Source organism: Acipenser ruthenus, chromosome 19, assembly GCF_902713425.1.
Source record: "Acipenser ruthenus chromosome 19, fAciRut3.2 maternal haplotype, whole genome shotgun sequence".
Classification (NCBI taxonomy): domain Eukaryota; kingdom Metazoa; phylum Chordata; class Actinopteri; order Acipenseriformes; family Acipenseridae; genus Acipenser; species Acipenser ruthenus.
Window position 1 is genome coordinate 32,369,864 of NC_081207.1, and position 16,665 is coordinate 32,386,528.

General features: G+C 41.1%; 2 protein-coding genes across 8 annotated transcripts in view; one reads left to right on the top strand and one right to left on the bottom strand.

Moving 5' to 3' along the window:
• The first annotated feature begins 208 nt into the window (after positions 1–208).
• brd7 (bromodomain containing 7) lies at positions 209–8,542 on the top strand. The gene is made up of 17 exons (XM_058992918.1): positions 209–369; positions 809–1,020; positions 1,609–1,732; positions 1,857–1,918; positions 2,037–2,177; positions 2,632–2,742; positions 3,112–3,317; positions 3,629–3,749; positions 4,047–4,122; positions 4,329–4,436; positions 4,795–4,930; positions 6,082–6,193; positions 6,466–6,522; positions 6,877–6,970; positions 7,440–7,583; positions 7,889–8,032; positions 8,323–8,542. Exons 1-17 carry the CDS (start codon positions 321–323, stop codon positions 8,385–8,387), a joined length of 1,962 nt encoding a protein of 653 aa, XP_058848901.1. The 5' UTR covers positions 209–320; the 3' UTR covers positions 8,388–8,542.
• Positions 8,543–8,998: 456 nt separating this feature from the next.
• adcy7 (adenylate cyclase 7) overlaps positions 8,999–16,665 on the bottom strand; it is a 45,670-nt gene continuing 38,003 nt past the window's right edge. For 5 of the 7 annotated variants that reach the window (XM_058992902.1, XM_058992898.1, XM_058992904.1 and 2 more), the window contains 8 exons: positions 16,451–16,629; positions 16,275–16,371; positions 14,207–14,407; positions 13,219–13,365; positions 12,805–12,912; positions 12,022–12,136; positions 11,426–11,550; positions 8,999–10,930 (listed from right to left, as the gene is read on the bottom strand). In XM_058992902.1, coding sequence (XP_058848885.1) covers positions 10,784–10,930; positions 11,426–11,550; positions 12,022–12,136; positions 12,805–12,912; positions 13,219–13,365; positions 14,207–14,407; positions 16,275–16,371; positions 16,451–16,629 — 1,119 coding nt within the window. In that variant the 3' untranslated portion in view covers positions 8,999–10,783. The remainder of the gene's footprint in view (positions 10,931–11,425; positions 11,551–12,021; positions 12,137–12,804; positions 12,913–13,218; positions 13,366–14,206; positions 14,408–16,274; positions 16,372–16,450; positions 16,630–16,665) is intronic. The other 2 variants (XM_058992905.1, XM_058992903.1) reach the window with 1 other exon arrangement.

The window sequence follows — 16,665 nt, forward strand, 5'->3', positions numbered from 1 at the left end:
TGCAAAACAATATTCTCTGCAAGTCCAAATGATTTAGGATGCACATTGCACGTGTTTTCTCGTTCAGTTACATCATGTCTTCAATAGAACTGAACTGGAGTTAGAATAGAGCTTCAAGTGGTTTGTGAAACCGGCCCCACAGACCTCCAATCTAACAGGGGGCGCTGTGATGAAAAAGGGTATTCTGATGAACCGCTCTGCGATCAACTATAAATCCTGTGCGTATACATAACAAAGAAAAACGGTACAGACGCGCAGGTTTCGGAAGTTAACTACAGTTTTAATTCTCAGCCATTTACTGTACACTAAAAATCCCAAACATGGGGAAAAAGCATAAAAAGCACAAGTCCGAGAAACACGCGTATGAAGGTAAGAAAGGCAAAAGGCGAAATTATTGCTGTAGGAGAAAAAACAAAAAAAACGTTTGAGAGCGGATGAATCTTGGCATACGTTGATGGTACATTCTCTGCTGTCAATAAACAGAAATGTACCTCTTATAATACTATGCAAGTCACGTCGGTGCTTGAATAACTACAGAATACGAATATACGGTGTGTTTTGCCGAATGGATTTTAGTAAAAAATAGTTTAAGCTGTTTTTGGCCTAAGTGTTTTGGCTTTCCGTTTGTTTGAATGCTTTTAATGGCTAACACGAGCATAAAGCCAGCGCCTAGACATATCGCTGCTGTGTTTTATTTTTAAAAAATGTGTTTGTTTGGCAGCTAGCAAAAAAAATAATAATAAAGAGATCAATAAAAAGTAGCCCGTGCTACACCACTGACCGCAAATTCTGTTCCATTTCTGTTCAGAGTACGCGGAGAAGCCTCTGAAGCTGGTCCTTAAGGTGGGAGGCAGTGAAGTGACCGAGCTGTCCACGGCGAGCTCCGGACACGATTCCAGCATGTTCGAGGACAAGTCGGACCACGACAAGCACAAGGACAAGAAGAAGAAGAAGAAAAAGAAGTGTGATAAAGAGAAGCCCCCTTCCGTGCCCGTGGTGCAGGAGAAGAAGAAGAAAAAGGCAATAGAAAATAGCGTTTCATGCAGCATCATAGTGGTTCAACAGCCTGGTCAGATACAAACACTGTAGGACTTGTACTGAAGGGGTGGCCAAAGTTGGCCCTTCCACTCCTGGTCTTTTTTCCTACCCTGTTCAAAATTGTTTAATTAAACCCCCATCCAGACTAATGTTACCTGTTAAACCTGGAGTGGAATCCACCCAGGACCACGATTGTACACTACTGCTGTGCTAGCTTTTAAGTGATGACGATCATTAGAGACATACCTCAAACTCGTACATTGAATTTTTTTAATGCACTATATGATCTAAAAGACAAACAAAGACTCCCATTACATGACAATGTGAGAAGATGCAGGCTTTACTGTTCCCTGGTTTGAGTTTGTATAATTAAGCAGGCACTGTGGTTGTATAAAGCTGTTCTGCTGTGAGGCCAGTGTGGTGCAGTATCAGAAACCAGGAGCCCCCTGACACACAGATGAATCCAGGGGTTCAGTTGCACGGAGTGTCATGCTCTTGGCTTGATTGTCAATTATCTCTTTGTAGCAGCAGCTCTGTGATCTTAATAAGTTATTTTCTTTTTTATTAAAGACTGAAAAGAAGAAGAAGGGTCAAGACTCCATGGACACAGACATGGATGAGAGAAGCCAGACTCCTGTGAGAGCAGAGATGCTGCATGAAAAGCACATGAGCTCATCCCTGGCCAAAGTAGAAGGTGAGCTTTTGGGATTTAAGTGTGTGTAGAAGGAGTAACATTTACCTGCACTGAAGCACTAAACTAGAGCATCTCCAAACGAGATATATATTTAAAAAAATGGTTTTTTTTTTTCACTTAACAGAAAAGGAACAGTCCCCTCTACAAGAAGCTTTAACGCAACTGACCCGGCAGCTTCAGAGGCGAGTGTGAGATTGTACTGTATTGTTGTTTAGGTTCCTTGGGACACCATATGTGAGTCATTTGAATAAATAAGCAGTGTTTTTTAACCGGTCTGGCTGTGTTGTTCTTTGCCTACAGGAAGGACCCGCGTGCCTTCTTCTCATTCCCCGTCACAGATTTCATTGCGCCTGGGTACTCTCGGATCATCAAGCACCCAATGGACTTCAGCACCATAAAGGAGAAAATCAAGGCTGATGAGTACCAGTCTCTGGAGGAACTCCGGGTAGAATTGCTGCTTCTTTTACTGTATAGACTATTCAGGTGATCCTCTGGTACACTAGAGAGCACCGAGACACAGATGGTCTGTGTCTGCAGAAATCATATATAATGCTGCAAGTAAATTGTTATCCAAAGTGTTGATAAAGTTGATACTAATCAACCAAACAAACCAGGGATCTAGATACAGAGTTCCAAGACAATTCAGGGATGGAAATAAGACTCCTATTGCATAGCAGTTTTACCCATTCTTGGTTTTAATACTAGGTAGCAAGTTCAGGTGTGTCTTATTAAACATAGGAGGCTTATTTCCACCCCTGTAATTCCTCTGGAAGTTTAGTGTGCTTCTGTCAGTAAACATCAGGTTTAAAGCAGTAGTGTCTTTGTGAATGTGCTTCAGTAGTCTGGATTAAATACAGGGGAACAATGGATTAACTGATTTAACTGTTTCTGTTTGGTAGGCTGATTTCAAAACCATGTGTGAAAACGCGATGACGTACAACAAGCCACAGACCATTTATTTTAAAGCTGCCAAGAAGCTGCTCCATTCCGGCACCAAAATCCTCAGCCAGGTAAAGTTTCGTCATTAACAGTGGTACATGTTGAAATCATTTTAGACCTAGTACATAAGACATAATGAAATAGACTGTAAAGGAATTGAGGAGGTCATGTGCTTTTCACCAGGTAGTGGTTTTCTGAACTTTCGTACTGTGCATTATTGTCCCAGCCTGTTCTCTTGAGCTTTGATAGTAAAGTAGCCCGATTTAGACTGATTGCAGGTTTACTCTTTTAAATGTTATTACTTTGCAATCCCAATGTGGCGGAGCCTGTTCTCTACATGTTCCAGCTTGAAGTCGTTGGGGAAAGTGATGTGTCCTCTGAATTCTAAGCCATTCAGATTTGTATTTCAAAATGCTCTCATCCTCTGGTTTTATTTATAGGATAGGCTCCAAAGCTTGAAACAGAGCATTGAATTCATGGCAGACCTGGAAAATGCCAACAAGCAGAAAGAGAAGGAGCAGCAGCAGGAGGAGGAGATGGACCAGAAGGAGGACTCTGCGCTCGACCAGTCCAAAGAGCCAGCTGAGCCCATGGACACTGACGAGGTGAAGACAGCCTCCGCTACAGCAAACAAGGAGACCGGAAGGTAATACTGAACACGGGAGCCAAGAACGGGGAGTGTCAGGCAGACTGTCCACCCATCAGGGCTCGTTTGAAACGATAGCTTGAGCTGCCCTTCATTAGAGATACCGGGGAGTGTCAGGCAGACTGTCCACCCATCGAGGCTCGTTTGAAATAACTTGAGCTGCCCTTCATTAGAGATACAGGGGAGTGTAGGGGCAGACTGTTCCACCCGTCACTTTTTGTACACACTAAGGTTATATAAGTAATTAATATTGCATGTGATTGTGTGACACCATTTATATTGCATTTAATTAATCTTTCTCCTTTGTCCAGGCAAGACTCCAAAGACTCTGTATCAAAGATCATCAGTGCAGCAGAAAATGAGCTGGAACAGATAGAGAAAATCATTGAGGAATCGGGTGGAAAATTAACCCGGAGAAACATTGAGAGCCAGGTATGTGTAATGGACTGCTTACATGTATAACTGACCATATGACTGTTTATTGAAATAAACTGTCTGGAACTCCCCTGGCACACTCTTGAAAACGTGGCCTTTTTTTCTAGATAGAACCACATGGCCTAATGATGCACAAATGTAAACTTTTTTTTTTTTATATACAAGTGCAAGGACTGGACAGAAACAAACTCCTACAAGATGGTCAGGAAGGGATTTATTGCCAGGTTTGAGAATATTGTTAGTGAACAGACGCTGCTATATAGAACTGACTGTTTTATTTTTCCCTGTGTTTAGTTGGAATTTGAGAGACGGAAATCTGATGGGACCACAACTCTGGGATTCCTGAACCCTGCAGACCTGTCAATGGGAGGTAAGAGTCAATGAAATAAGATCTTCACCCACATCACACATGTGTATCCTAGTGAGACAAATGAAACAGAAGTAACTCAGTAACTAATGCAACCGTTTGACTGCTCACAGCTTACTGAACACCAAGCCAAACGTTAACCTGCCCCTATCTTTTATACTTTGACTTCTCTCACCTGTAATTAAACCGTGTGTGTGTCTGTGCTGCAGAACCCGGGTACTGTCCGGTGAAGCTGGGAATGATGATGGACAGGTTACAGACAGGCATTAACACTCTGCAGGGATTTAAAGAAGACAAGCGCAACCGAGTAACTCCAGGTGAGTCCCGACAAACTAATGGGGTGCCCAAGCTGTGTTTAAGAATGCTGTAATCTAGATGGTGGAGTGGGATGCGGCACATATTTGACATTGACTGTACTTTTTAAATTGTTTTTATTTATTTAATCTTGTCTTTAGGAGGGTCCTGTGTTGGTTATGGTGGTAGTGTTAATTACTGGCTGTTAAGAGAGCATGCAGTCACTAATATATATATATATATATATATATATAATAAAATATTAGTTGTTTTTGTAACTTTGGTTTCATGTGGGAGTAGAGGGGAATTTACCATCTTGTCACCTGTAGAGTAATAGCTGCCTGTAATTATAATTGTATATCATTTTGGACTTCTTCCCAGTGTCATACATGAATTATGGGCCTTACAGTTCTTACGCCCCAGTCTACGACTCCAGTGTTGCAAATGTCAGCAAAGCAGACTCTGACCTCATATATTCCTTCTACGGAGAGGAATCAAGCTTGGAGGGCCCAGCCAGGTATGTACCGTAACCACTGAATACATTCTGGTATGGCAGACCTGAGAAAAGGCTGATCTCTTAGCAGCAATCGGTGATCCTCTCAGCCAGCTCTGCCCCCACTGTTCACTGCCCGCAGGTTAGAATCATGAAACATTCCAGTCAACCACCAAAAAGTTTAACTTCATGCAGCACCTGCTAGGGATTTGGTCTCAACCCTTTTGAGCTACATATTTCATATTTGCTGGGTTATATAAAGGGACATATCTTCAAGTGGCTGTGCAGTCACTAGTAGAATCATGTAGTAAGTCATGCACGGCCTTATCTATACAGATATCCAAAGGGATTTTAAAAAGAAGCACATGTTGTAGCACACATTTTAAAAACATCTGGCAGTACATTAGCTTAAAGGAAATTCCCAGTTTGCTTTCCTTACCTTCCAGGAAGTCTGTTACTGCTTTCCATCTTGGGTCATTGTAGTCAAAGCATTTTGGGGGGAAGCTGGTTGTCTTGACCTTGACCTGTAGTAGCATGTCGATATACTACAGAACACCTTTTTCTTTTTTTTTTTTTTTTTTTAATATATATAAATGTAGTCGTCACCAATGGTTTTTAGCCTGTTTTTTTCCCCCAATTTGGAAAGCCCAATTATTGTTTTTATCCCGGTTCACCGCTGCAACCCCCCGGTGACTTAGAAAACAGAGGCTGAAACACACGTCCTCCAAAACGTGTTCCTGCCAATCCGTAATTTTTCGCACTGCGGATCCACAGCAAAGCCACCAGACCTATAGTGCCGGAGGACAACACAGATCTGAATGGCTCCACTGCGGATCTGCAGGTGCCCTATCAGCCACAGGGGTCGCTGGTACACGGTGAACTGTGGACTCCCCTGCCAATCTAATCCCTCCTTACCCGGGCAGCGCTCGGCCAGTTGTGCGCCACCCCCTAGGACCCCTGGTCACGGTCGGCAATGACATAGCCTGGATTCGAACCTGCCATCTCCAGGCTATAGGGCGCATCCTGCACTCCACGTGGATGCGCCACTCAGGAGCCCCACTACAGAACACTATTACAAAGTGGTGCATAAGTAGTGCTTGAGTGCCAGCCAATTTTATTACAAAGGTTCATTTCATTTTTTTTTTTTTTCATGTCTCTTTCCTGTTCATCTACAGTATACAGCAGTTTTTGGCAAATGCAGATGAATATACTTACAAGATGGCAGACAACATACTGGATGCACTGACCAATGGAGAACATTCCAAGAGCCTGAGAGAAATGGAAACGGTAAGAAGTAGAATACAAAAAAAAAAGCTAGTGTAGTGTAGTGCCGGTCAGATTTAAACACATGTTTATTTAAAGCCCTATGACCAGTACGACTCAATCGGAGAGTAAAACACATGTTTGTTTTTATATAAAGTAAAGCATGGTATTGAATCTCGAAGACAATTCTTTGTTTCCTGTCAATTCCTTTATCAGCAACAAAGGGGTTTGGTTCTTTATGGGATTTAGAGTGGACTAGATATATATTGGTTTAAGAAGAGTCAATATCCTTTCAGACAATGCAAGGAAGTGAGGAATGCACAGACGGGCCTGATGAGTCTAATGATGTCGAGGTAAATCATCTTTCTTGGTCTGTGTACTGAGCACGAGCTTCGGAAAACATTAGTGAACCGGAGCCTTGATGAACTTCATGGCTGCAGCTGTACAAACAAGTGTGTGTCCTGTGTTTGGCAGTCTAACGCTGTTTGACTTTGCTACGTTTATCTTACAGAAAAAAAAAAAAAAAAGTTCTTCCAAAAACAGATTGCATCTACCCGCCAACATTATTATTGAACATGTTTGTGATGTGTGGAGCGAAGCCAAGTGCCATGCTCCGCAGCAGTGTTTTTGGTGCTGAATAGGGATAAGGAGAAACTCTGATTTGACACCGCGCTGTGCCTAAACGTTTGCCATCATGGTCTCATTAGATCGTTGAAGCACATGCCAGCAGCAAGGACGGATTTACCTCCATGAGTGCTGTTGCGGGTCTGGAAATGGAGACGACATCCTTTGACTCCAAAGGTAAGTAGCTACTTCAGGACGAGTCAATGGCAGCTATTAAACATCCTTCAAAAATGAATGGAATGGTCCACCTGCGGGATGACTAACACGTTTAAGAAAAGCTGTAAATTTATGCAAGCTGGCAGCTTTAAAAAAAAAAATTATAATAATGCAGGTGGCAATTCAACAGCCACCACTGCCATTGCAGTAAACTGTATTAAGTTAAATTGTAGCTGTAAGTTAAACAAGCTTAATTATAGCATGCTGGTGTAATCTCCACTTAGTTTCCTGGTATGCGTCAAGCCGTTTCTCACCACCTTCCAGCCTGCACATGGCTGCTGAGCTGCTGTGGAGATTGCTGTAGTGAGGCAACCCATTTGGGGAGAAGAAAAATGATTACAAAAAAAAAAAAAACAATGTAACTGCCGTTGTGTTGTGAAACCGATCCAAAGAGTTTCCAGCGACGGGTTCTCTTGTCAATGTATTCCAGAGTCGGAGCAGTTCCAGAGGAAGCTGGATGAAACCACCCAGTTACTCCAGGAGCTGCAGGAGGTGCAGAACGAGCGGCTCAGTGCAAAACCGCCGCCCAACATCATCTGCCTGCTCGCTCCCACCGTCAAAGAGATCCAGCTGGGTGAGTGAGCACTGCAGCAGCATGCTTACTGTTCTTCCAGGTTCTTTCTTTTTGGAAATTAATTTGTTTATATGAAAGCTTGTAGCTCTTGTGACTTGTGAACAACTTGTCAGATTGATTTGGAAATGTGTAGCCCCCTTCTTAATGGTCAGGGGAACAAAACACAAGCACATATTTTAGCCATGTTTGGTCTGAGGTCATAAACAGAACTGTTTTAACAATTAGGTGATTTTAAAGAATCGTATAGTTATTTGAAAAATTACAACAAAAGCAGTGGGGGTCAATTTTTCTATTTCTGTTTGCAGCTGAGAAGGTGACTGGAAATCTAACGCACCTGGCCAGCCAAGTGACTCCTGGTGACATCACCAGTGTGTACGGGATCAGGAAGGTCATGGGCGTTGCTGTGCCTGCACGTCTGCTGGAGCAGAGCCTGGTAGACCTGACTGCAGGTGAGTGTGCAGCACGCTGCAGTTAGATTGTGAAGGTCAGGATACAAATACATATGAAAGTGTCATTGGTTTTTAAAAGGTTAGAAGCAAGTTCTTGGTATGTTGCAAATCCACAGCAACAAACTTAACATGTCCTTAATTATATTATACCAGCTACTGAGGTTCTATTCTAGGCATTGGAAAATATTCACACTAGATAGAACTGTAAACAATTCAGTTTTTAGTAAAGTGGGATGGGATTGGTCTTATAGTATACAGTGTATACCTTACCAGTTCTATCTTTGTTTCAGGTGCTTCAGACTCAGACAGGAGCCTGTATGCCAACCAAGAAGACGTCCCACCTATAGCAGTGTAAGCCAGTACCTTGTTTCACTGGCAAGCTTTTTTCAAATTCTGTCTGTGCAAGTTGTGTTTAATAAAACTAAACAAAGCATGTGTTTTTGTACTGTACAGAATGTACATGGTATTTGTACTTGGTTTTAAACAATAAACCTTTTTATGTAATACAAATTGTGAATCATTGACATGGACTGATTAAATAACATTGCACCCACACTAATGTGGTGCGTTAATCTTTTGTTAAAGGTATACCTGCTAACCTTTTTATAGTCAGTTTTACAAGCTTGGTCTGCGCCATCTGGAATTAGGGGTGTAATGATTCGTTATGTAATCGATGAAATAGAGATACTTTCTTTACATGTCGAATCGTAATAGAGGTACAGTATGTATTATTTATATCGTGATACAAGAATAAACTCATAGCTCAGTGTGGTTCATAAAGCGGTTCTTCAATGAATGTGTGCCTAACCCATTTTTATTTTATTTTTACTTAAAATATGAAATGATCATCTGCTGTTATTATGCATCATACATCAGGACCATCGCATGTAGCGCATCGTGATACATTAGGGTAATGTTCCACCCAGAGGAAGCTGCTGATGTGGAAGGAGGATACATCACTCTAGCTTAAGATGTTTGGTAAATCCTTTATTTTATACCTTACAAAATGCAAAACCTCTGCAGGATTTTACTGAATTATAAATGCGATATTCTGGGGAAACTGAATATCGACATGGAAACTGAGAGAGTAAGTAACATTTTAACTACATTCCATATAGATTGGCTGTCCTTCATTTGTATAGATTGTTTAGGCAAAGAAGAGGTTTTACAAAGTCACAAAGCTGGTCTTCCCACAGAGTGCTCTGAAGTGGCAAACCTGTGTGGGTTTTTTTTTTTTTATTTATTTTTATAAAGAATTAAATTGGCAGTTAAGCATTTAAAAAACAAAACAAAGTTGTTTGTTTTTTGCTTTTTTTTTTTTTTACAACAATGTATACTGTACAGCGCATAAGTGCTTGAATAGTAACTACACAGTTAAAATGGCAGCATGGATTCAATGGCGCACATAGACTTTGATCTAGAAATATCACTATATTTATGTACCACTGTTAACCTAAACAAAATGCCATTCCCTTTAAGATTTCCAGTTTCAGGAGTGATATCGGCAGTTTTCTAAAATTTCATAAGAAAGAAGAATTTGTAAAGAACAGCTCAAACTTAAATCTGACCTAAAAGCTGTCATTTTCAAAAACAGGATTTCGTTTAAGGGAATCTTTCCAGATACCATTCCTGGATTTTTTGTATACTTTTTATTTTTTTTCTGTTGCGAGTTTATCGTAAACTATTGGTATGTTGTTTGGTGGCAGATTTCTGATATAAAATACTGTATTGTTAACAAAGACTTTAAATTACCAGGTGAATAAAGATAAGATACTTTGTTTCAGATAATGACGCATCTAAAATCATAACATTCCACAGTAATAAGACAAGTGCACATTACTATCAAAGCTTGTTAATGTGGATTCTGAATGCTTGTTTTCCCCCCAAAAATGTATGCTTTTTATTGTCACAAATTAAAAAAAAAAAATGTATACATTTATTTTAAACATAAAAAATTGACCTTTTTTTAATGTTCCATAAAAGTCCGCAAACTTTTTTTTGTTCACGTAAGTGCAAAACAACTGCCTGGAAATACATCCAAGCAATGGTATTATATTTCAGCATTTAAAACTCAACTTGAAACCTCAGTTTAATGTCATTCAGGCAATGCAATGAATTTGGGCTTGGTACATGCTGCCATTTCCTAAATATGGCATCATAGTAAACCTTCCCCGTCATCTAATTGACACCAGCTTTTAATCAAGACTAATTCCCAGTGTAGTCAAATGCAGTATGACAGCCATTCTTTTAAAACCCCTCTGTGTAATGAACCCCCAGCCTTACCATGACCCTGTCAATTCCTCATTATGAGGTAATTCTTAATTAAAGCTGCATCTGACAAGACGGTCCTCATTACCTCATTCAACACGTCTCGTCTCGCTTGCCAAGAATATAAACCCCCCCTGATTTTTATGACTTGCTCTAAAGCGTGCCTTGAGTCCGGTTCACAAAATTCCATTGACTTCTCCAATTGCATCATAACACTAGCATAAGGTAATATTAAATATTAAGAACATAACTTATATAAAAAAGAGCCTTTGCCACAAAAAAAGTGGCAGAAAATGTTTTTCAAGTTTGGTAGAGGGTTACTTGTCCCCCTTGCTCTCACAGTTCAGTGCAGCTCCTGTGACTTGCTCATGTCTGTGCACACAGTGTAAGTTCTTGTCCCTCTTGCAGTCTCAGTTCAGTGCCATCCCCTGTGACTTGCTCATGTCTGTGCACACAAAGTAAGTTCTTGTCCCTCTTGCAGTTTCAGTTCAGTGCCATCCCCTGTGACTTGCTCATGTCTGTGCACACAAAGTAAGTCCTCAGCTCGCCTTTGCCTTTCACCTTGATCAGTCCTCTGCACTCACAAGAATAGCCAAGTTTGTGTAACGCATTCGACGTTTCCTCTGTGACCTACAACAACAGAAACAAGGCTGTCTGGACAGGGGCAGGTATGTTTCTTTGGTTTTATTAACCACTTACTTGAATATGCTACAACAAAATGTTATATGGGTAAACTTCAAAGCTCAACAATGACTTTAAAAAGGTTTCCATAGCAAGTGACCAGTAACCCGCAGGACTGGGGACATGTAGAAACTCTGAAATAACAGTCCTGTGTTTTCCTCGGACAGTGTTGTGCTGCTTAGTTTGCATGTCACTTAGTGCATTTCTTGTTTGTGCCTGTTCAAATGTACACATGGAATGGAAATAAGATGCAAAGCTGTTCGATCCATTTTTGGTTTCCCTATGAGTTTAGTAAGACATACCTAAGCTTGTGCACTAATCAAGTTTGTATTAAAACCTGGAATGGGTGAAACTCCTATGCATTAGGAGTCTTGTTTCCATGCCTTCTACAGAACACCTAGAAGCAAATCTTTAATAGTAAGACCTCCCGAGATCCCAGCTCACCTGGATTTTGCCCAGCTGTCCTGTGCTCTCCATCCTGCTGGACACATTAACTGTGTTCCCCCAAATATCATACTGAGGCTTGCGGGCTCCAATGACTCCAGCAATAACAGGACCGTAATTAATTCCTGATGTAGGAGAGAAAAAAAAATAAAAAAATAACTTACTACTGTATTACTATACTGTAGACCACATCCACCAGACCAGGACTGTTCTGTTTAATGGCTCTTTATTTCCTTATTTATTTTAATTATGCATTTAATTAAGCAACACTTCAAATGTACGAAAGGTTGGTTCTATTGAAATATGGACTTGTTTGTTTTATGGAGCGGTGGAAGAGATTCAAATCCATTATGTGTATCAGCAGCAGTGCTTTGATATGCATGCTTGTGTTTGTTCAATCAGTTCTGAAATCCATTGCAGTGAGTGTCAAGGACAGGCACCTACACTTGGATAAGGCCCTCCTATGTGGGAGAAGTATACTGTATATTCAATCCTTGTCTCCAGAGGTGTTTGGATAACAGTGTCAGTGTATGTGGATTTCCTATCGCAGGGCGAGAAGGCCGAGTGATTTATAGCAAAGCAAAGTCTCTGCTCACCGACGCGCAGTCTGAAGCTGTTGAATGAATGCCTGTTTATTCCGTCCAGTTTCCCCATCAAGGCGATGGCAAACTCCACCATGTTTCCTATCTGTGCGTGCTGCCTCTCGCGATCCTGTAAAACCAATGTGGAAGACGAATACATGGATAAACACACAGCAAAGTGCAGTAGAAGCTGGCTGTAAGACCACCTCACAATTCAGGTCACTTTTTATTTATTTATTTTTGCCCTGTTTTGCTCTGACTGACATCAACGTAAAAGTCGTCTTCAAGCCCACTACTGACTTTTGATAAATAGATTAAACAAAATACATAATACTGTAATAATAAAAAAAATGTATAAAGCATTAAATTATAGCACTGAATTGCATCTAGAAAACTGTTCAATGAAGTGTCAGAATCCTTTGGTATAACACTAATTTGTTACAATTCCTTCAGTCGTAAGGCCAGGCCACCCCCCCTATTAAGATTCTATTTTGCTGGTTCCTTTACTGGGGACACTGCTGCTGTACCCTTGGGCAAGGTACTTTACCTAGATTGCTCCAGTAAAAACCCAACTGTATAAATGGGTAATTGTATGTAAAAAAAATTTAATTGTATGTCAAAATAATGTGATATCTTGTAACAATTGTAAGTCGCCCTGGATAAGGGCGTCTGCTAAGAAATAATAATAATAATAATAATAATAATAATAATAATAATAATAATAATAATAATAATAATGAACTGTAACCCTGAATCCCGACGCGGTTCTCCAGTGTTATTAATGGGCAGTTGCACTACCTGGTTGTTCTCGTGTCTGGGGGGCCCGGTGAGTCCTGTCGCTGCCATGTAGGTGCTGCCGATCGTTTTGATTTTCTCAACACCACTGAACTTGGGTTTAGACAAAAGCTGCAGAGAAAAAATCATCACAGTCTTGCAATACTGTTGTGTATCAATACATGTACTGGAAGCACATGGCGAATTATATATTACAGAACATAACAAAAGATATCCGAAGGTGAACCGATTATTTTGCTTAACATTACTTTTAAAGTTTAGTACCACGTAGATATTCAAATAATAAAAATCACCATCCAGACTTCATGCTGACACCACTTGCACAAACCACCGTCTGTCAAAGGATTCCACCAGGTAGAGTTTGCATGGCTGATTCTTGTATCACTGGCTTGCTAACACATTGCAGCGTGGAATTACCTCATCGAAGTCTGCGATGATTTCATTCAGCAGCCTGAGACACTCCAGCCCTTCTTTGTTGATGTCACACTCTGTGTAAAACTCCTTAAAATCCGGCACGGAGGCGAAGAGAACACACACGCAGTCGTAGGACTTGTAGTATAAATCCTGGAGGAGCAGAGCACACACACACACACACAACAGTATCAGCACGGTTACAGAAACACAGATCCAACTGCACACATTAAACAGGCCCTTGAGATGGAAATGCTGGAGGAGGCAGTGGCGATTGGCACTACAATGGGCACGCCTTCTAAAGACCCTCCGCACAAGCAACAAGACATGGAAACGAACAGCACAGTTGGAGTATCTGTTTAGCTAGCTGCCTTTATAAAAAAATAATGCCCAAACTAAACATTGTTCATTGTTATTTTTACCCAAGTTTCAGTAAGTCATTTACACCACCCTTATCTGACTAGAGTGGGAGACACAAAGCCGTGGTTATGAACTTGTACAATACAGCTGGCTTTTTGTGGGGTGGAAATGGCAATTATAATATGCAGATTTTAAAACCCACTGTGATCTCCTCGTTCTCATCCCCCAGTGTCTACACCCACGGGTGCCTGCAGTCGTTTACAGGCCAGGAGGTTTATTCATTTATCACTCAGTTGGTATTAGCTGATCTAACCCTTGTCCAATGTATCTTCATTCTAATTCTGCACACCGATCACTTTTGAAACTGTATCCAATTAATACCATTATTCATTTGCAATAATAATAATAATAGTAATAATAATAATAATATGAAAAGGTAGGTAGATGCAAGTGGATTTGTAAATATATACTGTACATGGCAATGACCGTGTAATAAAATGCTTGGAAGGGTTATGGTTTCGGGCATGGCTGGGTTCTGGAATGGAATCTGAATTGAATTCCAGCAGGATTGCAATGCATTGCTGCTGCAGTTCACACAGTGATGTTGATCATGCCGTTCCTGCAGGAGCCCTACCTTATACTTTTCAGTAAGTGAACTGTTTTTGAGGGCTCCCACCTCATTCTTTTTATTGTCTCCGATGAAGAGGCTGGCCACGTGGGCCGGCAGCACGTTCTCCAGCAGGAGGCGGTTCAGGTTCTCCATTGTCTCGATCTCCTCCTGCTTCTCGCGGTTTTTGTTCTTCCAGAGGAAATCCAGACGGCAATAATACTCGTTCTGACCAACAGAGCAGGGCACAGTTCAATCAATCCATGAATCCATGAATGCAGACTGTGGGTATACTAATACACACTTAATGAAGCTGAGCTCAGACTGTACAAAACCTCAGGGTGTGAGGATTTCAGTTTTTGTTCAGTAATCACAGATAAACAAAACAATAGGCACCCATGGAAATGTTTAATTATATATATATATATATTATATATATATACATACATATACATATACATATACATATACAGTACTGTGCAAAAGTTTTAGGCAGGTGTGAAAAAATGCTGTAAAGTAAGAATGCTTTCAAAAATAGGACATGTTAATAGTTTATATTTATCAATTAACAAAATGCAAAGTGAGTGAACAGAAGAAAAATCTACATCAAATCAATATTTGGTGTGACCACCCTTTGCCTTCAAAACAGCATCAATTCTTCTAGGTACACTTGCACACAGTTTTTGAAGGAACTCGGCAGGTAGGTTGGCCCAAACATCTTGGAGAACTAACCACAGTTCTTCTGTGGATTTAGGCAGCCTCAGTGGCTTCTCTCTCTTCATGTAATCCCAGACAGACTCGATGATGTTGAGATCAGGGCTCTGTGGGGGCCATACCATCACTTCCAGGACTCCTTTTCTTCTTTACGCTGAAGATAGTTCTTAATGACTTTCGCTGTATGTTTGGGGTCGTTGTCATGCTGCAGAATAAATTTGGGGCCAATCAGATGCCTCCCTGATGGTATTGCATGATGGATAAGTATCTGCCTGTACTTCCCAGCATTGAGGAGACCATTAATTCTGACCAAATCCCCAACTCCATTTGCAGAAATGCAGCCCCAGACTTGCAAGGAACCTCCACCATGCTTCACTGTTGCCTGCAGACACTCATTTGTGTACCGCTCTCCAGCCCTTCGGCGAACAAACTGCCTTCTGCTACAGCCAAATATTTCACATTTTGACTCATCTGTCCAGAGCACCTGCTGCCATTTTTCTGCACCCCAGTTCCTGTGTTTTCGTGCATAGTTGAGTCGCTTGGCCTTGTTTTCACGTCAGAGGTATGGCTTTTTGGCCGCAAGTTTTCCATGAAGGCCACTTCTGACCAGACTTCTCCGGACAGTAGATGGGTGTACCAGGGTCCCACTGTTTTCTGCCAATTCTGAGCTGATGGCACTGCTGGACATCTTCCAATTGCGAAGGGAAGTAAGCATGATGTGTCTTTCATCTGCTGCAGTAAGTTTCCTTGGCCGACCACTGCATCCACGGTCCTCAACGTTGCCCGTTTCTTTGTGCTTCTTCAAAAGAGCTTGGACAGCACATCCGGAAACCCCTGTCTGCCTTGAAATTTCTGCCTGGGAGAGATCTTGCTGATGCAGTATAACTACCTTGTGTCTTGTTGCTGTGCTCAGTCTTGCCGTGGTGTATGACTTTTGACAGTAAACTGTCTTCAGCAACCTCACCTTGTTAGCTGAGTTTGGCTGTTCCTCACCCAGTTTTATTCCTCCTACACAGCGGTTTCTGTTTCAGTTAATGATTGTGTTTCAACCTACATATTGAATTGATGATCATAAGCACCTGTTTGGTATAATTGTTTAATCATACACCTGACTATATGCCTACAAAATCCCTGACTTTGTGCAAGTGTACCTAGAAGAACTGATGCTGTTTTGAACTATAATCTATTAACATGTCTATTTTTGAAAGCATTCTTACTTTACAGCATTTTTTCACACCTGCCTTAAACCTTTGCACAGTACTGTGTGTATGTGTATATATATATATATATATTATATATATATATATATATATATATATACACACACACACACATTAATTTTATATATATATATATTTTATTTGAATAAAGATTTGCTTACCTGTCGCATCAGAATCAGCATCGTTAAAAAAAACAACATGAGGTAAATGCAGCTCATCATTCCAGGATCCTTCATGAGTCCGGACACATCGAGAGTTCTGCAACGCACACACACAGTTATCAATACACTCCTACTCCCTTTGTAAATCAATGCAATGCAATGACAGAAGTGCATACTTGGTTTGGTTGGTGTACAGCAGGCAGCTGTACCTCTGGAACAGCTGCCAGTGTGTGTTCAGGATGATGGTGTAATAGGCAGAGAAGGCGAGCGCCAGCAGGAGGAACTTGAGTTCGAAGCTGACCCGCAGGAACACGCAGCAGCTGATGAGCCCCAGGATGCAGCAGTAGGTGAAATACTGAAGGACAAAGAAGAACCAGACTCTCGTTTTCTA

Excerpts from the sequence above, each read along its gene's own strand:
- brd7 (XM_058992918.1), top strand. The coding sequence starts at position 321 with ATGGGGAAAAAGCATAAAAAGCACAAGTCCGAGAAACACGCGTATGAA. Across the intron at positions 4,437-4,794 it reads GCGCAACCGAGTAACTCCAG|TGTCATACATGAATTATGGG; the intron begins GTGAGTCCCGAC and ends ACTTCTTCCCAG. Across the intron at positions 7,584-7,888 it reads CGTCAAAGAGATCCAGCTGG|CTGAGAAGGTGACTGGAAAT; the intron begins GTGAGTGAGCAC and ends TTCTGTTTGCAG.